The sequence below is a fragment of the Lissotriton helveticus genome, chromosome 6 (genome assembly GCF_964261635.1).
Source record: "Lissotriton helveticus chromosome 6, aLisHel1.1, whole genome shotgun sequence".
NCBI classification, from domain to species: Eukaryota; Metazoa; Chordata; class Amphibia; order Caudata; family Salamandridae; genus Lissotriton; species Lissotriton helveticus.
Genome location: NC_136067.1, coordinates 159,745,704 through 159,768,333, shown reverse-complemented (window position 1 = coordinate 159,768,333; position 22,630 = coordinate 159,745,704). Strand labels below are relative to the sequence as shown.

The window sequence follows — 22,630 nt, the reverse complement described above, 5'->3', positions numbered from 1 at the left end:
AGAAGATGTATGGAGGTATGTTGTGCAGGATCATGGAGGCAGGAAGTGGTACAGCAATGCAGAGGGAGGGACGTGCAGCAGGTGCTGGAACGGAAGTGATTCAGGATCCAGGAGGGAGGGAAGCACTGCAATAACTTTAAACAGATTAATGGAAGACCCTGAATCAAGGTTCACGAGGGGAGGGAAACACTGGCTACGGAGGCCTAGAACAAAAGAAGAAATGTAGAAGCTTAAAGGAAAGAAAATGCTTAAGGGGCATGGAGGGAAATATCTGCTGGAACAGAGGCATAGCTACACACACCTGTGAGATAAGGAGGGAGCGTTGCATGACGCTAGAATGTGTGAACTGCTGCCATAGCCTAAAACAAGTGACGTGCACTCCAGCGCTCAGAATTACACAGCAAGCGTGCTGTAGGAACCATGTGCCAGTTGGCAGTGTTTAATCCATGCAGGTGGGTGCAGTTTGTGGGCACCCCTGCCCTTCATTTATGGGGCCCTGCATTTCTTTTTCATCATCTGACTTTAAACCATAATAACAGAGAGAAAGACTAGAAAGGTAAGAGAAAGATAGGAAAATAGTGCCAAATGGAGTAAGCAGGAAGGAAAAAAGAACCTGCAAGAGTGAAATAAAGATAGAGGAAATGTAAGGTAGTGAAAGACCGAGGTATGAGGTGAAATCCACACTAGGCAGCTTTGGTATTCAACAAGCTGAATTCAGAAGTTCTGGTGGCAAACTCTTATGAACAAAAGTGGGGCTATTTATGTATTTATTTATCTTACAAATTAAGTTCCACCTGTGGGTGGAAGTGCTAGAGGTAGCTGATTTGAATAGTAGGCAAGGACCAGGATGAAATTCTCCAATGTAGATTGTTGCACTGGGCATACATGCTAATATTAAGAACACCTAGGGCTGAGATTTGTACAAAAATATCGGGGGTGGAATAATTCCCCATGACCTTACATTGAAGTGAAATAGATTTGTGTGTGTGTGTGTGGGGGGGTGGCGAGAGAAAGCCAGATTAGCATACTTTCTTTTAATTAAAAAATGGGAGTTTCCTACCGTAATCAGGCGTGGTGGTGTATGTGGATGAGAAACTGCATACATACAAATGCTCCCATACTGCAGTAACTAAACTGTACTCGATTATGACTTAGAACAATTTCTACTGGGTAGTATTACTGTCGGGAAAGCCTCTGCTTGTTCATTGCTACTAGGTACAGGGCTTTCTAATTCTAGGACTCGACCACTATGTTAAAAGGGTCACTCGAAATCTCACACATAAAATATGGAAATACATACAACCCGATTCGGACTCCCGAATTTTTAAGCCAAGAATATTTTTATTTTGGCTGTTTTCCGTCTGAAATTACCTCGGTTTCATAGAAGACGATGGGGGGTAATAGTCTCCCGATTTTTGTTTTTATCTCCCTCTTACCTCTTCTAAAATGTTTTCATGTATGGAAATGTCACACTTGCGCATATCGCAGCTATGGACATTTCACTCGTACGCAGACTCAAGGTTAGCAGCCTCTACTATTATGCCTGTGAAATATATCGAGATAAATGTTTAAAATTCTGAAGACATTAATCGTAAGGTTTCTTTTGTCTAAACATAGGAAGTGCCCCTCTAACGAGTTAATAACGTACAGATCCAGTTGCTTTTGCTCCATACCTGTAGTTCAATAAAGTTTGTTGAATAGTGTCTGGCCGCAACGGTGCGGTGACGTGATGGCGTCACTTCCGCTTCCTGCGACGAGCCGCGGCAGGAGGATGGAGATGAGGCGAAGGGGCTGCTGCGGCCCCCACTGACCCTAGCCCCCTGTCCCATGGCCGCCGAAGACAAGCTGGAAGGGGTCAGCGCGCCCGGCCGCAGGGCCAAAGCAGGTGCGGGGAGGAGAGCAGCCTGGGAGGGCCGGGAGAGGGAGACCTGGGGCCGGGCCCGGATGGAAGGAGACAACGGGAGAGCGAGAGGGGTGCTGGCAGAGCGAGGGCACAACAGCCAGGGGTGATAGAGCAATTCAGGGGACAGGGCCTGCGAGAGGGGGCATTGAAGGAACAGAATCAAAGGCAAGGGTGTAAATTCAGCAAGTCGAGGGCTGAGAATGTTATTCAAGGGACTGACTGCGCCTGGGTGTAGAGTCGAATTCGGGGGGCACCACCAGGTGCAACAGTGTAATTCATGGGACCGAAAACCAGGGGACAGAGGTCGGTGCGAAGATCTGATTCAAAATGCAGGACCTGGTCGGCGGTTATAATTAAGGACGCAGAGCCAGGTAGCTGTGTCTAATGCAGGATCAGGTAGGAGGCACTAATGCAGGATCAGGTAGGAGGCACTAATGCCGGCTGCAGAGCCAGGCAGGAGGCACTAATGCAGGCTGCAGAGCCAGGCAGGAGGCACTAATGCAGGCTGCAGAGCCAGGAAGGAGGCACTAATGCAGGCTGCAGAGCCAGGAAGGAGGCACTAATGCAGGCTGCAGAGCCAGGCCGGAGGCACTAATGAAGGCTGCAGAGCCAGGCAGGAGGCACTAATGAAGCCTGAAGAGCCATTTAGGAGGCTCAATTGCAGGCTGCAGAGCCATTTAGGAGGCTTAATTGCAGGCTGCAGAGTCAGGTAGGAGGCTCTAATGCAGGCTGCAGAGCCTAGGTTGAAGGGCTAATTCAGACTGGAGAGTGTGGAGCGAGGGTCTCATTCAGAAGGGCGAATATACAATTCAATGAGCAGAGGTTGGAGCGAGAGGGAGAAATTCATTAGACAGTCAAGAATGTGTAATTCGAGGACAGAGTTGAGATGCACTTCTGCGGACAGAGCCTAAAGCCAGGGTGTAAATCAGTGGCTAGTTCGTGAAGGGAGGGTGTAATTTGGGGATAGCAACCGAGTTGGAAATGCAATTTGAATGTCAATATTGTCTAGTTTCAGAGCATAGGGTCAGGGTGTAACTCGGACGTAGAATGCTGGGTTGTGTGTTTCATGCTGGTGGCATAGCCTGTGGTGTAGTTCCATCTGAGAAGGGAAGAGACGTGATTGACGCGTAATTTAGGGAGACGAACATTGAAGGGTTAGTAAATTCAGCAGAACATGGAGCTGGAGTGTAATTTATGAAGCAGGATCTCTGGATTAAGGGTGAAATTCTTTATGGTGAGAGTGTAATTCAGGTGCCTGAACCAGAGGCGCGGATACTCAGTGGGTATATCCTATGGTGGTAGCTTAATTCATGGGACGGACCCTGTGGTCACGGTGTAACCAGGGGACAGGCCTTAAAATGGGGGTGTAAGCCGGGGAACAAAACTTGTGGTAGTTGTATGAACTTTAGGTACATACCTCTGCGAAGGGTGCAGTCTAGCGGGACATTAAGCTGTGGAGGAGAAGCAGTTCAGGTGTTAAGTCTGCATCTCAGAGTGTAGCTTTGGGACAGTGGATATATTCTCGGGGACAGAGCTTTCTGTCTACGAGACAAAGCCTGGGGCTAGGACAGTGCAGCTCGAGAGACAGAGCTTTGGAAAATTCTGCCCAGGTGTTCAGATCCTGGGACTCAGCAGAGGGTTGCCAGTGCATGGGACCCGGCAGTGTAGTGCCCGAGTAGTCAGATCCTTGGGCAGGGTGAGCTCTGCCCTGGTGAAAAGCTTGAGGCGTAGATTGTGTTGCCGGGTGGGTAGAGCTTTTGGCTGTAATCCTAGCTCGGCACTTTCTTTTGGAGTATTTTCTTAATTTCCCATAACAGCAGTTTATATGCAGCCAGTGCTCATCGGTTTGAATTTTATGGTTTTGCCCTCATCCTTTTCTGCAAACATCTCTTGGTGTGTGGATTTCAATGGTCAAATAGTGCATGACTTCTAATTTTTTGAAACTCAATCCAATTAAAGAAGAGTGCTTCCCAGCCTCTAGGATGTGCAGCTCTGGCCTAGTCCTAGCCCATAGCCAATCCAAGTTGTAAATAACCCTAGATTGAGTATTGATTCAGAACTGATGTTCAATACATAAATTATGGGTGAACTGTGCTTTTACTCTTTCCAGCACACTTTTCTGTACACTGATTTTCAGAATGGAGTAATTGTGGCAGACGTGTATGTGCTGCCCTGTTTGGACTATGGCAGTTGCGTTTATGCTGGCCACGTTCTGTCACAATTTGCCGTCTCAGTTACCTGTGTCCCCTCGTGCTGTTCAGGAGAGTTATCTTCAAATACTTTTTTTGGTGCATGTTAAACTTACTGCTAGGTCACCTAAGTTTTGTGGCAATTAGGTTTCCATGGTTACAAGCTGACTATACAGCAAGATCAGTCTTTTATCATAAAGTTGACACGGAGTCCAAGCTTTTCACTGAAGAAGCAAGTCTCCTTAGTGTTAACAGAGAACTATTGAACCGTCATGCCATTGCATCCAAAAGAGAATCACTTCTTCTGAACTTAGGAAACATGCTAAAACCTATTCTGCAGCAAAGAGAACAATAGTGGATGTTCTGAAATATCATGGTCTTGACACTAACCTAGTGGAAAGTAATAGAGCGCAGTAAGTGTGCGAACCCAAGAATACCAATGAAATTGTTCACAGAGGGCCATGTAGTGGATAGGAATTAGAATTTGAGGGGTAAAATCCTTGCAGTGTATTAGTCTTCAATTTTGTTCTGAATTTGATGTGATATTTTCCATCCTTGAGAAAGATGGGTGGGTAGAGAAGACCTGCTGTCTAGGTTCATTATTTTCACGCACAGCTTTCTCTTCAATCTGTCAGTGTTCAGGCTGTTGACAGACTTTGTCCACCTGAGGTGGTTAGTTTCTCTGTCACTTTGTCTAGGTGTGTTTTTTGTTGGACTTGGAGGTGTTCCAGGTTGCGTTGAACTTGATACAGGCATGAAGGCCAAGTCAGTGTAGTTCCATGAGTAGTGTGGTGATGTGGACTAACTTCTTCATATCCCTGAAACATGCTGCTGTTTGTTGGGTTAAAGTGGGGTGCAAGTTGTGTCTGGAAGTCTTTTTGAGTCCTTTAACCTCCATCCAGATGGAAGAGAGCCTGGGTGTGCATTGCTCTGAATTGGGCTACTGGAAGAAATGGTTTCACTACAGGAAGAAAAGCTGACACCATGCTGTACTGATTTATTTGAACGTGAGGCCAGTTCTGACAGTAAATCTAACACATTTTTCTTTACCTGTCTGCTGAAGGGGTTGAAACCACTTAAGATTATCCCCGAGAGTCAGGCTTGAGTATGTTTGTTAGGACTTGTTGGCGAAAATAATCAATTTAGTCTGTTTGGTTGAGGTTCAAGTATGTACTTGACCTCCATTTCTTGATCTGCTTAGGGAAAGTTTGAGTCACTGAGTGCCATTGGTTAAGGAGATCTGGGAATAGATTTGATTGTCTTTTTGCAAATTGGTTGATCTTGAATTTGCTGGCGGGCAGATCAGAGTGGTTCTATGGAGAGGAGGATGGAACTCGGGGGCACTCTGTAGGTGATGGTAAGTTTCTGAGATTCCTGTCTGTATGAGTTGGTGAGGTAGGATAAATCATTTCAGAATTGTCTCAGAAGCCCATGTTCATCCTCATTGTGCGGACCCAGGGATGTGGAATTCCTATTGCCCGACACCCATGACGTCTTGTTTGGGGGCATGGCCATCAAGTTTTCATATTTATTTTGTCCTTTGCACAAGGCCTAACCCCTGGAACACAAACCCATTAGCTGTCAGTTCACTGTAATGCATTATGAAACTGAAAGAGCATTGTATGCAGTTGAGGTAAGATTTGCATCCATATGATCATGGTGCTCGAATTTGTATCTTTAGTTAATTAATGCAAAGTCTTTATTAATAGGGTGAGTGCTGTAACAAAATGAAATGCTGTGAGCTCTGCTTGCACTGATTGTAGCTCCGGTATAAAAATGTTAAACTTTGTAAACATGCGCACACAATTTGAGCCTACCATACTGCTCCCCGAATGCTCTGATTAAATGCAAATACTTGCAGAAGCCTGAAAGAAAGACTGATGATTCTTTGCTTTCAAAATAAAATGTACATTAAAAAATAGCAACTAAAAGATAAAAAGGTTTGCTAAACTGTGCAATGTTATTCTTTAGTAAAGTGTGTTTGATACATGCTAGTTTCCCCCCACCCCCTCCTGAAAGTAATGTACAATAGGTTATGCGAGCTTATGGGAAATATGAAAATAAACAAGCATTGGCAAATACAATCAGTCTGCGACGGTTGTCAGTTATTTGGTTTTGTCAATATGTATTTTGTTTTTATATCGTTTTTTAAAAACTTTATTGTTGTTGGAGCTGGCGGGTCCTTACCAATTTTCAAAAACGTTGGCTAAAAGCAAAAATGTTTTTAGGCTCAAAAAGCACACATTTCCATTGTAGTCCCTTGAACTGACGGAAACTCCTTTGTGTGCGATTATGCTCCTTGTGAAAGAGCATAACATTGTCACTCTCAGTGAAGTTATATAATTTTAAGAAAACAAAAGGCCTTATCTAACTCCAGACGTAACTAGGAGCCCAATTATTAAAGAAAGTCACAAAAGTACACTCACTGTGTATGTATGTCCTTACATTAGTACAGATTTCAACTTCAGTGAATTAAATGAAGTAGTTCCAGAAATAGCCCTGGAAACCGTACTACTCTATGTACTGCATTTTTAGGTCTCGCCTGTCAATGCGCATGCGCATTGAGCAGAGCGAGAATATGGGGGCTTAAACAAAGCTTACCTACACTGGCGATTCACTGGCGATTTGATGAAGTGCATGTGCACTTTTAACTCAATGCGCAAGCGCAATTAGTTAAAATGCGCGTGCACAGCATCAAATCGTCAGCTTAGTGCCGCCAGCAGCTCTTCCCGCTCCGCCCCCTGCTGCATCAAAGGCTTGGCGCTGTGCCTCAGCCCAGCCATTCTCCTCCCCTAATTACCCCCTGCGGCATCAAAGGCTTTTTCACGGACGGACGGCCATGTCTCCTTTTTCTTTTTTTTCATTAATTGAATGTCTTCCAGCAAGCTCTCCTCATCCGTAGCTTTAGGTGTGATGACCGCATTTCCTTATAAGATTACTGCTCTCTTGGGAATATATGAGGGCAGGAAGCCTTCTGAATTCGGCTGATCATTATCAGAGTGTTTTGGTGAAAATACGGGACTTTTCTTATGCGTGCTGCTACAAAAAGAGCTCAGCTCTCCTTAGCTACGGGAAAGCTGTTTGGCTTACTTCTGCTCGCTCAGCCAGCAATTGTGCCATGTGGTGTGTTTTTAGCTTTACTAGCTCATTGGTGTGTACTGGCTTGCCACTTTGCTGGAATAAAGTACCAGCCATAACGCTGAATACGACTTTCTTTTAATTAGTTCACCAGTTTGCTGCCAAGTGAATTTGAGAGTAATAGTGGCAATCATGTTTGAAACTGCATAACGTGAGCGGAATAAGCTTGCAAGCCGCAATCACACCACATCCACCACCACATCCACCCTCACATCCACCCTCACTCACCCTCAACCCCTACCCCTCACCCCCTCACCCTCAACCCCTCACCCTCAACCCCTCAACCCCTCACCCTCAACCCCTCACCCTCAACCCCTCACCCACACTCACCTACACTCACCCTCACTCACCCTCACTCACCCTCCCTCACCCTCCCTCACCCTCCCTCACCCTCCCTCACCCTCCCTCACCCTCACTCACCCTCCCTCACCCTCACTCACCCTCCCTCACCCTCACTCACCCTCACCCTCCCTCACCCTCCCTCACCCTCCCTCACCCTCCCTCACCCTCCCTCACCCTCCCTCACCCTCCCTCACCCTCACTCACCCTCACTCACCCTCACTCACCCTCACTCACCCTCACTCACCCTCACTCACCCTCCCCTCACCCACCCTCACCCTCCCCTCCCCTCACCCTCACTCACCCACCCTCACCCTCACTCACCCTCAACCCCTCACCCTCACTCACCCTCAACCCCTCACCCACCCTCACCCTCACTCACCCTCAACCCCTCACCCTCACTCACCCTCACACTCACCCTCACTCACCCTCACACTCACCCACCCTCAACCCCTCACCCTCACACTCACCCACCCTCAACCCCTCACCCTCACTCACCCTCACCCACCCTCAACCCCTCACCCTCACTCACCCTCACCCACCCTCAACCCCTCACCCTCACTCACCCTCAACCCCTCACCCACCCTCACACTCACCCACAACCCCTCACCCTCACTCACACTCACCCACCCTCAACCCCTCACCCTCACTCACACTCAACCCCTCACCCACCCTCACACTCACCCACCCTCAACCCCTCACCCTCACTCACCCTCAACCCCTCACCCACCCTCACACTCACCCACCCTCAACCCCTCACCCTCACTCACCCTCAACCCCTCACCCACCCTCACTCACCCACCCTCAACCCCTCACCCTCACTCACCCTCAACCCCTCACCCCCTCACTCACCCTCAACCCCTCACTCACCCTCAACCCCTCACCCACCCTCAACCCCTCACCCCCTCACTCACCCTCAACCCCTCACTCACCCTCACCCTCAACCCCTCACCCACCCTCACAACACATATTGTGTTACAATAGGTGTCACATTTGCGAAAGATAAAACTATTGGCATTGTAAATAACAAAGCTATTAATTTCGCTATTTTCAAAACAAGCACATAAATAAAAAATGTGTCCTTTACAATACCAATCGCTCAAACTTTCCTAATGCGAGACCTATTGCATTGCTGTGCTTCTCTCCCCTGCTGCACTCTCCTGCTCTCTAGAGATGTGGCCTAACGACCAGAGCTGCCATCTAAGTCACGTAAATACAAAACATGTTGCATTCCAAATGCTATAGGTGTCACATTCACGAAAGTTATAACTATTGGCATTGTAAATGACAAAGCCATCAATTTAGCAATTTTAAAAACCAACAAATAAATAAAATATGTCATTTACAAGACCAATAACTCCAACTTTTCTACTGCGAGACCTATTGCATTTGCAATGCTTGTTATATGAGCAAATATGCATATGTATGTTTGCTCATACAAGAATCTGCTCAGCGTTTGCAATTTCACTTTCGTACAGCCCTTTTTTCCCCTCCCTAAAAAAAGTTTTACTTCTGCCCTTGTCAGGAGTAAATTTCCAGTGTGTCCCAGTGTGGTAGGAGGTTAGAGAAAAGTTTGTGAAAAACCTTAAACTTGCATGGTTGTAGGTGTGCACAGAATTTGAGCTTCTGTGTCTAGAACTGCAGGAAGATGGAAAAATCATGGCATTGCTAGACTATAAACTCTGCTATTATGAGTCCTGGCATGAACAGAGGCTTTTCAGGAGCTTTGATTCAATGAGAACACTGCCATAATTTATAACATCACTGCATGGCTTGAAAGGGACAAGTTGATTTTCTTTTTTTGGCAGGACAAATTCATTTATGAAGCATCTCATCCCACAGACAAGCAGCTATTTTATAAAATTCCACACCCCTCGGATCATTGCTTGGTGGTAGGCTGTGTCGAACGCAGCAGAGAGGTAGAGTAGGATCAGGATGCATAGGTTGTTACTGTCATTGATGGGGAGGACATTGTTGAATATATGAAAAATATTGGTCCCAGTGCTACAACATGCACTGAAGCTAGATTGGTAGTCTTTCTAGCAGGTTGTTTTTGCAGATCTGTAGCTGTGTGGATACTGCTTTTTTGACAGATTTTCCAATAAAGCAAATGTGTGTAATGAGGGACATACATTTGCAATATTATTTCAGTTAAAATTGTTTGCTTTAGCCAGTGGGTGGTATGTCTTATTTTGAGGGCATCTGGGAAGGTTCCTTGGGTGATGGAGACATTGATGAGTAGAAGAGCTGAGAATGGAAAGTGAATAGTGATGAGCTCCGGTGATTTCAGTGTTATTAGGCTGTAAAGGATACAGGTCCAGGAGAATTAATCGATGACTGCACATTAATCTGATATTTTGTGTGTCCGGTCTATGTATTGGACAGTGTAGTCTCTAGAAATGACGATGTAGAGGTTGTGTGTGTGTATGGGTGAGAACTCTTTCATGAGTGCATCCAGTAAAGAGATTGAGGCTACCCGGCTTTCTTGCTTTTCGCGGAATAAAGTCTTAAGGAGTAGAGGGCTTCTCAAGTCCTGTAAATTCCACGGTCTGCACATTCCCACTGACATGCTTATTTCAATGTCTGGTACTAAAGGTAGTAACAATTGTTCTTGGTAAATGCCCTCATCTGAAGCTCACTTAAGAGTTTAAAATTAATTGCTTCCTCTACCCTTTTCTGTTGGAGAAAGTACATATCTTGCAGTAACTTCCCTTTCACCATGGCTAGGCTGATTGGTACGCCCATGGGCTTACCTGGAAACTTTGGCCTCATTTCCAGAGTGGAACAGTGATAGTGCCTGGTATATTTTAGGTGGATCTGTCTGGTGCTTCTTGGTATTATATTGAAGATGTATCCTTCTGGGTAGTTTGAGCCCCATACTATACTATCTTGGCACCTACAAATGGAGAAGTCAAATCGATTGATTGGCAGTACCTGTACAGTGCCTGTACTTTCTTTCTTGCCCCGACTTGTTTTTATTCCTCTGTGCCTGTACTTGTTTTCTTGTCTAAACTTGTTTTTCCTTCCTGTGCCCAGTTCTCCCACGGCCCCTACCCGTTTTTCCCCGCTGCTGTGGCCCAGCTGCAATCCCATTCGCCGCCCCTCTCCCATCTGCTCTTCCCTCCCACATCCCCTCATATGGAGGCTGCACCGCTGGGGCACCAAAGGCAAGCCCGTCTGCGCCCGGACCGCGCCCAGTGCCAGGACCCTTCAAACGCCACGACGATGCTAGAACCATCCACGCACTCAACACCGGACGATCACACACACACACACACCTGCTTCCTGGCCGCGCGAAGCGCACCCACGGAGCTTTCACCTGCCCGAACTGCAGGACCCCGACCCCAGTTCAGCGACTCCATTGCCGACTTCATCAGCACACATGCCCCCGCCTCCACAGACTACATCCTCCTCGGGGACCTGAAGTTCCACCTCAAGAACAACAACAACACCAACTCCACCACCCTGATCGACAACCTAGCCAACCTCGGACTCAGATAACTCGTCACAACACCCACCCACTCCGCCGGTCACAAGATTGACCCCATCTTCTCCTCAAGCCCCCACGTCTCCTTCAACCACACCACCGAACTCCACTGGACCGACCATCGCTGCATCCACTTCACCTTCAAGAATCCCACCACGCACCACCGCACCAAACGGATGCCTCGCTGCTGCTGGAGCAAAGTCGCCAAAGACCAGCTAACCACAACCCTCGCCCAGAGCCCACCCGCCGACCCCGACACCGCCACCCGCAACCTCAGACAATGGATTAACGACTGCGCCAACACCCTTGCCCCGATCAAGACACCCTCCAGCAGTCATACCACCTAGAAAGCCAGGTGGTTCACTGAAGACCTCCGGTCCTCCAAGCCAACCTGACAAAAGCTGGAGAAGATCTGGCTCCGTGAACGAACACCGGACAGCCGCGCAGCCCACAAGAACGCTACCCACAGACACCCTTACCTCAGCTGATCTGCCAAAAGGGCCTCCTTCAAAGACCTCCTAAACAACGACGCGCACAACAGCAAAAAACTCTTCAACATCATGAAGGAACTCTCCAACACCAACGACGTCCCACCCTCGCAAGACCTGTGCGACTCGCTGGCCACCTACTTCCACCACAAGATCGCAGACATCCACGACAGCTTCAACGCCACGACCCCCCGGACAACCACGGAGACCTCTGCCCCCACGACCACCAACCGCCTGCTCTCCTGGACCAACATCAACGACGACGACACCATCGGGATCATGAACACCATCCACTCCGGATCTCCGTCAGACCCATGCCCACACCACATCTTCAACAAAGCCAGCACAGCCATTGCACCCCATCTCCAATAAGTCATCAACACCTCCTTCGAGACAGCAACCTTCCCGGAGAGCTGGAAGCACGCTGCGATCAACGCCTTACTCAAGAAACCCAAGGCAGACCCCAAGAACGTCCAGCCCATCAAGAACGTCAGGCCCTTCTCCCTGCTCCCATTCCCGGCAAAGATAATCGAGAAGACAGTCAACGAACAACTGACCCGCTACCTCGAGGAGAACAACATCCTGGACCCTTCCCATTTCAGGTTCTGCAGCAACCACAGCACGAGACTGCCCTCATTGCCGCCACTGATGACATCAAGTCCCTGCTGGACAGCGGAGAAACGGTGGCCCTCATCCTCCTGGACCTGTCAGCCTCCTCCGACACGGTCTGCCACCACACACTACGAACACGCCTCCATAAGGCCGGGTTCAAAGAGAAGGCCCTGGACTGGACCACCTCCTTCCTCTCCAGCAGAACACAGAGCGTCCGTTTTCCCCGCCCTCACCCCCCTCCTTCCGCTCCGAAGCCACCAAGATCATCTGCGGCGTACCCCAGGGCTCATCCCAACTCTGTTTAGCATCCACATGGCACTGCTCGCCGACATCGCCCGTCAGCACGACCTCAACATCATCTCCTACGCCAATGGCACAGCTGATCCTCTTCCCTCACCAAGGACCCCCACACCACCAAAACCAACCTTCACGAAGGAATGAAGGCCGTCGCTGAATGGATGAGAAACAGCTGACTGAAGCTTAACTCGGACAAGATGGAGGTCCTCATCCTTCGGCCTGGGATAACTCCTGGTGGCCGACTGCACTGGGAACCGCCCCAACACCCACCAACCACTCGCGCAACCTAGGGGTCATCCTCGACTCCACCCTCTCCATGACTAAACAGGTCGACGCCGTCTCCTCCTCCTGCTTCAACACCCTCCGCATGCTCCGCAGGATCTACAAGTGGATCCCCACTGAAACGAGAAGAACGGTCACCCAGGCCCTCGTCAGCAGCAGGTTGGACTACGGAAACGGCCTCTATGCAGAAACCTCGGCCAAACTCCTGAGACTGCTCCAATGCATCCAGAACGTCTCTGCACGCCTGATCCTCGACATCCCTCGCCACAGCCACATCACACCCCACCTGAGAGACCTGCACTGGCTCCCGGTCAACAAGAGGATAACCTTCAAGCTCCTCACCTATGCACACAAGGCACTCCACAACACCCGACCAACGTACCTCAACAGATGACTCAGCTTCTACACCGCCAGCTCTGCCCCGCCGACCTCGCCCTTGCCACAGTCCCCCTCTTCCGAAGAGCGACCTCCGGCGGCAAATCGTTCTCCCTCCTCGCCACCAAGACCTGCTGACCACCTACGGCAGACCCAAGACCTGCTGACCCTCAGAAAATCTCCTCAACACTGGCTTTTCGAGCAGTAGCAGCATTCCCTCCCACCCCCCAGCGCCTGGAGACCCTCACGGGTGAGTAGTGCGCTTTACAAATGATGTGATTGATTGATACCTTCTTTCTTACCACAGAGAGCACTGCACAACTTGAGTCGAGGCTGCGCTGTCAGGAATGAATGCTTGCTGCACATCCGATTTCCCAGGGGGTGTGCGTTACTTGTGAGGAGTGGATAGCCTCACTATTTTTATCTGTGCCTCTGTTTTTTCTATGATCAACAAATATTTTGGACAGTACCCATATCTCTCCTCCAGTCTTACCTATAATTAGTATCTTACCTACCCTTTTCAGTAAACGTTTCCCCTACTTTTATAGCCTACACAGATCTGGACCAGCCGATTGAGCAGGTTTCTGGTGCAGTGCAGGTGATTGCAAACCCTAGTGTACTGATTTCTCTATTTAAAGTATGGTAGATTTATACTGTCCTGAAAGTCATTCACTATTGAATATGCACATTACTGCAAGCTGAATGTTGTAACTGCTGATATCCCTCTGTCTATTGTCTTTCTGTGGTCAGTAAAGTTCAGGTTTTGATTAAGTAGTACTAATGATGGCCTATAAATCCTGCTACCTGGAGCACTTTGACTTAACCAGTCTTGTGTGAAATAGTCGTTATAATTCTTAGGAGTTAAAATTGACATTTTATTGAGAATTAGTAACAACACAGCTTTCATTGATTGTTCTGACCAGCTGTACTCTTGTAGCACATCTTTCTTTACTATAGATAGGCATTGCTGAACAAATGATCAAATATAATTTTAATGAACCTATGTTTGCGAATTTCTATTTTTGCCTTAGGTTTGAGACTCTTGAATTCACAAATATCTCTGGTTCTCCTCTCTCCTATTATAGTTTTACGAACCAAAGGTCCCTCTCTATTTGGGAATAACTCCTACCTCTATTCTTGAATTGCTCATCGGTTGAGATCTGGTCTAACTTTGTTTTGCTAATACTGTCTGTTTCTGTCTTTTCTAGGATTGCAGATGAAGAGCCCTGAGAAGAAACGTCGCAAGTCAAACACTCAGGTGTGGAGAACAAAGGGGGCAGATGGGGTACGGTAATGGAGCTCTCCAGGGGAGGCTTGGAGGGTGGGGTGGGTATGAAATAGGGATTTTTATGTATTCTAATTAGGGCCACTGGAAATTTGCGGGGTGAAGGGACAAATTATATGGCAAGGAAAAGCGAGTTATGTGACATTATGGCCATATTTTTGGCAGTGTTTGCTATTTTGTCATTTTCCAGTATTATCATTTTATGGGCAAAGGTTGCACCATGAGTTTCAGCTTAACACCTAAATGCAGCAGTCAGCAAAAGAAAGATGACTTTTCACTGTGCAGGAAAGTGCCAGACACTGAGCCGCTAACACGTGTGGCTGCATTTTTAGTAACTTGATCTGTTCGACCTAGAAACAATTTTTTGTTAATCTGTAAATTCTACAGAAATCCATAATTATAAAGAAAAAACGCTGCAGCCCCAGAATCGCATAATTCCACTGCCTGATTATAATGTTCAAGCAGACTATAACTGTTTACCACAAACTTTTCTTATACCCTCTTTCATTTGTTCGTCTTCTTTCACTCCTTGTTTATTCTTGTCCTGATGTTCCATTGTGTGTTCTATGCTGCCCTCCTGCCTGTACGTGGGACCTCTTTACGCATGTCTTACAGTAACATTATGAGTTCAAAATGAATGAATTTTAGATTTATAAAGCGCCTGGTTACTCCAAGGGAGTGTCCCCGCACTGGGCAGAATCAGGGCCTGGCGAGTCAGGTGCACATGGACTTCTAACTCTGTCTAAAGAGACTGGTCTCATTATTTCAGGACTAGAGTGTCTTGAAAATACTTGAGAAAAAAATCTTGAATACTCCACTCTTTCCTTTTCATTTGGCCCAGTTTGCTGTGGCTTGTAAGCACATTTAACAGAGATCCTGCAACTTTACAGAGCAATGACATAGCCATTTAGAGAGTTTGTCTGCTGTGTATTGGTGGACTAGGAGTTTAGGATATGTCTGATGACTGCCTTGAGTAGTGCAAACATTCTATACACATGAAGACTCCCTATAACCTGGCAGTAGAATTTAACACTAAAACTGCCAAGTATCTGCAATTTTGTTTTAATGCAGCACAAATCGAATAGTTTGCATTAGTGTGGCTAGTATAGCGAGACTTCACCAAAACTTTGCTGCTGTGGGACAGCTGGCAAAGTGTATGGTATCGCTTAACCCGAGGTAACTTATTACCAGTAGAATTGGATAACTTGTGATAACGTTATATATGAATAAGTACTCAAAGTTTATGCGAACATAAAATACTTTTGAAATGGGTCTTAAGAATAGGGTCATGCAGGTAGTTGGCAAGTGCAGGACGGGCACTATATCAATTGTAAAATCAGTTTGCCCGTCCATAGTGTTCATATATTTGTACTAGCAGTTTTTCTTGGTATTTTTAAAATGTTACCTTCTGATCAAGCAGGGAGAGGTCAAATAGAGAGCTGAAAGTAAAAGAAATCCCACATAAAATATAGTGTTGAAAGGCTGTATAATGTGTAGTAACTCTAGGACGATAACCGTTCTGTGGTAAACATGGCCAGAAAGCATTTTCCAGTTCACATTCATCTGATTGGCTCAGAAGTCCTCATAATCAGTGTAACATAGGGATACTTTTGGCCTTTCCACTAGTTAGCCAGACGCTAGGAAGCTCCCTGCTTGTTCTTCATGACCTACCATCAAAGCAGAGGCTGTCGTGTCCAAATTATCTTTGTTTTGGAAACCAAAAATGCTTTGCACATCAAAGACACTACCTTCCTTAAGAACAATGTGATTCCCGTCTCAGTGTTTATTTGAGTCCTATTTGTCACACTGCACTGACCATGGAGTTGACTTTGAGACTCTACTGAAGTTACAGAGCAGATCCAGCACTTTTGTGGTATGACAGTAGAATGATGTGGTAAGTGTGATGTGCATGCCAACCCAGGGAGGTGTGCTTCCTGAAAAGGATTAATAATCAGTAAGAGCAAGTGTACAGAGTATTTTGTTAGCCGGTGTTCAGCATACTAAACGGATGTTCTAACCCTACTGCAGAAAACATAGGAATGTTCCTGAGAATCCTGTAAGTCGTACAGATGCGCATGTTGGTTAATTACGAAATCACGTGAGCAGCTGACTAATAATTAAACAAATTGTAGAAAGGTCCGTGCCTAGGGAGAAATTAATAATTGAGGTTCATGTGCTCTCAACTTCAAAGGACACATTTCCATAGACAATTTAAAGCAGCGATAATTGATAGTAGCACACATTCTTGGTAATGTATTGCACTGAACGTATCTAACTCCGGAGATGATTAGTAGGAATTTCCTGGGTGCCTCAAATGCATGGCCATGTTGTGGAGAAAGGTAAGCAGATTTTCAGCACAGTAATGTGGTTATGCCCAATTATTACTAATTATTTGGAAGCATCAGTGGAAATTACGGAGTAAGTGACAGAGAATAATTATTTAGCTCCAAAATATGCCTGTTAACCTGGGTGTTGGATCTAATAAAATATCAAAATAAAATTAATTGACTTAAAGGATTGATACTGGCCGAACAATTTATAGCGGAAGCATGGAAATCTTCCTGTGTCCCCGCTAGAAGAACATGGCTAAGCAAGTTGATAATTTGGGCCTAACTGGAAAGCTTGGTACCACATATGGCATTTGAAAGATAAAAGCAGAGAATAGATACCAGTGGCTTGGGATACGTTAGTAGAAGCGTTGAAACAGATTGACAATGACTCCCTCTAAATAGATCGACAAAGAAGTAGTATCTAGGAGTTTAAAATAAGGGCACTCCCTACATAGGGAGATAATAGGCATTAACAGTATCACAGGCAAAGTGATAGACCCACCATGCACCACCTACCCAGAAACAAGGAAATAATAGGTCTTGGGTAGATGACGATAACAGGACTGCCGAGACCCTGGGGCATATGAAATAATATTCATCATTGTCCAAATAAGCTTAGAATGATCCGAAGGAATATCTAGTATGGCGCAGTTAAGAAATAACTCCCGGCATATTATCTCCACCAATACTTTTTGATTGGTTAAAGTTGTCATTTGACTATTTGTTCTTTTCATATTAGTTAAAAATGAGAGTATCAGCACAATGTGTAAGCAGGAAAGAAAACCTGATGGGCGATATGCAGCAGTAAAGTGTATACGAATCAAAATGCTCATGTTAAAACCCTTTCCAAAAACAAATGTGTAAAAACTGAATTGTAATAACTGAATGTTTTTTGTAGAAACTAATAACAAGTGTATGTGTGTATGTATAGATAGAAAGAGATTTTCAGTCAGTATAAAATAACCACTCACAGGTAATGTGACTTAACTTTCTCACAGTAAACCAATCATAAAGGCTACCACTGACCCCAGTACAGTGATAGCGGTTGGGGTGTGCGCTGTTCAAGTAGCCAATAGGTTTGAAGACATTGTGGTGGATACACCTGAATGCTGGAGAACCACTAGCACAACATGATGCAAAAAGAAACGTTTTGGGAAGGGCAATTTCTTATGATAGCTCATTTGGAATGCAAGTTGTGGGTGGCAGTTGCCACCTCACCTCATTGGTGACTGCTCTTTCTGGATTATGGTGTCAGTGCTTTAATCCTCGGGTGTGATGCTAGATGTAGTCTTTAGATTTGCAGATTGTTTTTATTTTCTGTAAAGCAATATCTATCCAAACAAAAATGTGATCGTTACTTTACTGGCTGCATTTTGTGATGTTACTAGTTTTTTACGCAAAATAGGTTTATAAATGTGACCTAACTTTAATACCCTGTGATTGCTTGTGCATTTTCTTTTCTAGGGTCCTGCCTATTCACACCTCTCCGAGTTTGCTCCTCCTCCAACTCCGATGGTGGACCACCTTGTGGCTTCCAATCCTTTTGAAGATGATTTTGGGCCACCAAAAGTTGGAACTGGTTCAGGGGCCCCTTTCCTCAATAACCCAGCAATGTTTGGAAACTTTCGCATGCAGGGTGGCATGCCATCTCAGGTTCCTCCAGGTTATGGTGGGGGTCCACAGTCCATGAGAAGGCAGCCACCACCTTTCCCACCAAATCAGATGGGGCCTGGGTTCAACATGCCTCAGAATCCAAACTATGTGCAGCAAGGCAACATCAGTTTTTCAAACCAGCCTTTTAACCAAGTGATGGGACCAAGCTTCAGCCCTCCGGCAGGGCAGATGATGCAGGGACCCGTTGGAGGCTTTGGGCCCATTATGTCACCTACCATGGGTCAACCTCCTCGTGGTGACATGGGACCATCTTTAAACACTCCAGGTGGACCAAACATGATGCAAAGGTTTGGGGGACCTGGGAACCCATTTGGCCCTTCTCCAATGCAGCGGCCTAACCTGCCACAGAACAACAGTCCCTTTGCTGGGGCAGACCAAAGTTTTTCAGATAGGGGGGAGGACAATGGAAAGAATCTTAATCCTCCTGCCAATGCATTCAACCAGGAGCAGCATGTGGGATCCCCTGCCGCTGTCAACGGCAACCAGTCAAACTTTGCCCCTAATAGTGGCAGCAGGAACAGCGGCACTCCTGAAGTCAACAGCCTCCCTCCGACCAGCAAACCACCGGGTACCTCAGGACACCAGCCACCGCCTGGCTTGGTGTACCCCTGTGGCGCCTGTCGAAACGAAGTGAACGATGACCAGGATGCCATCCTCTGTGAAGCTTCTTGTCAAAAGTGGTTCCACCGGGAGTGTACTGGTATGACTGAAAGTGCTTACGGACTGCTCACCACAGAATCCTCGGCCGTCTGGGCCTGTGACTACTGCCTGAAGACCAAAGAGATCCAATCTGTGTATATCCGAGAGAGCATGGGGCAGCTGGTGGCAGCCAACGATGGCTGACATGACTGCAGAATTTTATATTGGAACAGATTGCATGGGGAATTGTTAAGGGAGGGGCGAACCCCAGAAGGGGAAGGGCTGTAAGCTGCTGCATCTTTTTCACGCGAGAATTTAACTTGTTAAAGTACAATGCTATGTCTGATAAATTGAACTTTTTTAACAGCACTCTTGCAAGTTGACATGTATGTAGTGATGATATTTGGGGTGTTCTTTATCATGGAAAGGCACAGAACTTTGAGGTTATATTTAGCAGCCAGAAATAATTTGTAAAAGATGTTTTTGGATTTGTTTAATTTTATTGCCAACCCATGTTCCTGGTAAATTAAAAACAACCCCTCAGCCTCCCCCGGATAATATTGTCTATTGTCTCCAGTTAGTAAAGTCTTTTGGGAGGCAGTGATATGACATTTTCTCTTTATACGCTCCTCTTTGCCTTTCCTGTACACTGGTTAATAGAACAGAATGGTTCACTTGGTTGAACGTAGCTACTGCTGTTCTGCCCCGGCATGGATATCCCGTTTTAAAGAGGTAGTACTCAAAACTTATTTTTCAAAACCATAATATAGTGCTATCTGCAAACCTTGTATACTCTATGCTTTTATAAAATATTACTTTTGAAAAATACTATTGCACTTCTAGAAGAAGAAAAAAAGGGGACTGGACTTGTTAAGCTTCTAAAATTTACTTCAGTTGCTACTTCTCCATTTCAGAATGACTACATGTTAATTTTGTGGGAAAACTGCCTCCCTTAAAGAATCACTAATAGACTGAATGCTGATGAAATTATTTAGGACTGGCGTTTAGCGTTTGAAAGATCCAATTTCTTTTAAGTCATTGAGAACATGTCATTGGTTAAGGGAGATGCACTTGCTTGGTGTTGTGTGTCATTGTCTGGTGTTGCGATTTGTGTGTCCAGTTCCTTATCGCAGATGCCACCTATATCTCTTTAGAGCTTCACTGATGAAGTCGAATATGGACTTGCTCTGTATTTAGAATTGCAAAGTGCAGTGGATTGAGTGGACTACAGATTGAGACCATACCCACCCCATTCTCCCCTAAGTCATGTTTGCAGTCCTGTTTTGAATCATTTGTCCTTGCTGTGAATGGCAGCAATAAGGTCTCTTTTTTCAAATGATTTTTAATTATTTACTGATTCTAAACAGACATCTATTTTTTGGGCCGGTTTGCTATTGAATCACTCAAATATCTAGGTCCGTCTTGAATTGATGAGCTGCAGCAGCTCTATGGAATCATGCAGTGGACATTTTATATGATAAACAGCCATGTTATGGAGTGTTCGGCGTAAGCATTTATAAAACAGTAGCACAAAAAAAGAACGGATTGGCATGAGGGTGTTCCTTTTGTGTGTGTGTTTTGCCAGTCACCTTTGCCTTTTCATTTAGGTCTCTCCTCATTGCTGTATACAGATGAGCGATGGTGCATAAGCACAATCTGGGACTGAATGTGTGGGATGCTCCTGCGCCAAAATAGGTGAAAGTAGTCGGACACTAATCTCTTGTTGCCGCCAGCTTCTGAACTAGAGCACATTGTCGACGATGGAGAGTGGTTTGGCAGTGGTGTATGTAAAGAGAAGAGCAAGAGAAGGGGGTAATTCTTGAGGGTTACTGGTGTAGCTTGGTGGGGATGTGTGTGGCATCTCAGTATAAGAGAGAGCTGACCGTATTTAATGAGTAAGAGAACAGGAGTGGTCATTTATTTTATTGTTTATTGTGGGAGGGGGTAAAGTCTGCAACATGGATTGTGTATTGTTTCCAATTCAGGTAGAGCTGTGATAAATTCTAGGAGAGCAGATCTGTGTCATTTTGAAAAGTAAGAATATGTATGAAATTCACGAGGTGGACCTTCGGTCTTGATAAATTAATATTCAACTCCAGAGGCAAAGTGGAGTTCAGTACCTTCTGTAAGAGTTTATGTAAAAAGACCCCTTTTAAACAATTGCACTCGAGACCTAGGCCCTAAGTGGCTGTATTTCCAGAGTAAGACAAATTGGAATTGTTTTTTGCTTGTAGTTGGTGTCTGTCTATGTAAATTGGCTGCTTGATTTTAGTTGGTGGGGGGAGCTGAGGAGATTTGGAGGGAAGATCATGGCAGGTACCATGACAATTGCATATGTTATAAAGACAGACTCATTCCACTGAAAACACAGCCAGTTATTCGTTTTTGTTGCAAATGTAATTTAGATTGAAAACTTCCCAGTCCTGTAATGATTGTCTAGAATGTACAACCTGTTTTGACCAATAAACTAGGCCAAACATTTTTTATCTTTGTTAGTATGCAGCTGCTCTGTCACATCAGTAGGCTGTAACTCACAAGTTCAGAAGTGTAAGCCAAGCTATGTAGCCAGAATCTTACAATAGGCAGTTATTTTTTTCTTTAAATTGAGAAACGTCACCAAAATCAACCTAATCAAATTTCCTACCACCAATACAAGGCTGAAATGGTCAGACTATGACAATGCTTGAAAAGCAACTTGACGGTTGGATTTCACTGCTCTGTTGTCCGTAGAAATGGTCACGTTTTAAGCCTTTTTTCTCTCCTTGACCATGGCGAACATAGGACTCCCATAGCAAAGTTCCATCACTTGAGCCGTGTCTCACGAGTGTATAAGGGAATAATTCGTGGACATGTTTTTTTTCTTTCCCAGAGTTTAATAAAGATCACCAGCATCAATTTTGGTGAACATGAGGCACTCTTGCTGTAAGCCGCAGTCAGTCTAACTAATATACACAGTATTGTTAACATTTCTGTGATGCTTGAGTTGACCGTATTTAAATATGCCTTAGTTCATGCCGGTTCCACTGAGTTGTCACAAAGCAATCAAGATCAAAATGTTGTTACCTTTTAATTATGCCTCTGCTTCCTGGCTGCTTCTGAAGACCTCTCCACTTGCTGTCAGGCTTTCCTAGATTAAAAATCATGCTGTCCTCTCGGACGTTTTGCCTCCTGAACTCTCAGTACTGAGTCTCAACATTCTTTAGAACTTCAGTCCTGATAATCCAAGAGATTATCAGAAGTGTTCTTATTTAGCCACATTATCAAGGTGTTCATCTCTGAACTAGTTATATAAGTGAGGAAATAGTGCAGTTCTTTCATTTGACGAGCTAAGTCACGTGCATGATTCTGCAGTTTGGATTCAGCAAGTTACTTGTTTGCTAATGTTTTGACTTTTCAGTTTTGTTTTCATTGCCATGAGAGCTGATTCTATTGTTTACAAGATCTTATGCACTTCATCCAAGATTTCCAGCAGCACTTTGGTTGATAAGTCCACCTTCTCTGTTGGACTTGGGAAACACATCTTTCTTTCCTTCTAAGCGTTTTATTACATTTCTTTGCAGACAGTTTGATTAATGTAATTGGGTTTCACTGG

General features: G+C 45.5%; 1 protein-coding gene across 2 annotated transcripts; it reads left to right on the top strand.

Moving 5' to 3' along the window:
* Nucleotides 1–1,697: 1,697 nt before the first annotated feature.
* Nucleotides 1,698–22,195, top strand: PYGO2 (pygopus family PHD finger 2). 2 transcript variants are annotated; one of them, XM_078647543.1, is made up of 3 exons: nt 1,698–1,885; nt 14,319–14,395; nt 18,190–22,195. In XM_078647543.1, exons 1-3 carry the CDS (start codon nt 1,828–1,830, stop codon nt 19,240–19,242), a joined length of 1,188 nt encoding a protein of 395 aa, XP_078503669.1. In that variant the 5' UTR covers nt 1,698–1,827; the 3' UTR covers nt 19,243–22,195. The 2 variants fall into 2 exon arrangements, with proteins under 2 accessions (XP_078503669.1, XP_078503670.1); XM_078647544.1 differs by having other exon boundaries at nt 1,699–1,885; nt 14,319–14,368.
* The last annotated feature ends 435 nt before the right edge of the window (nt 22,196–22,630 follow it).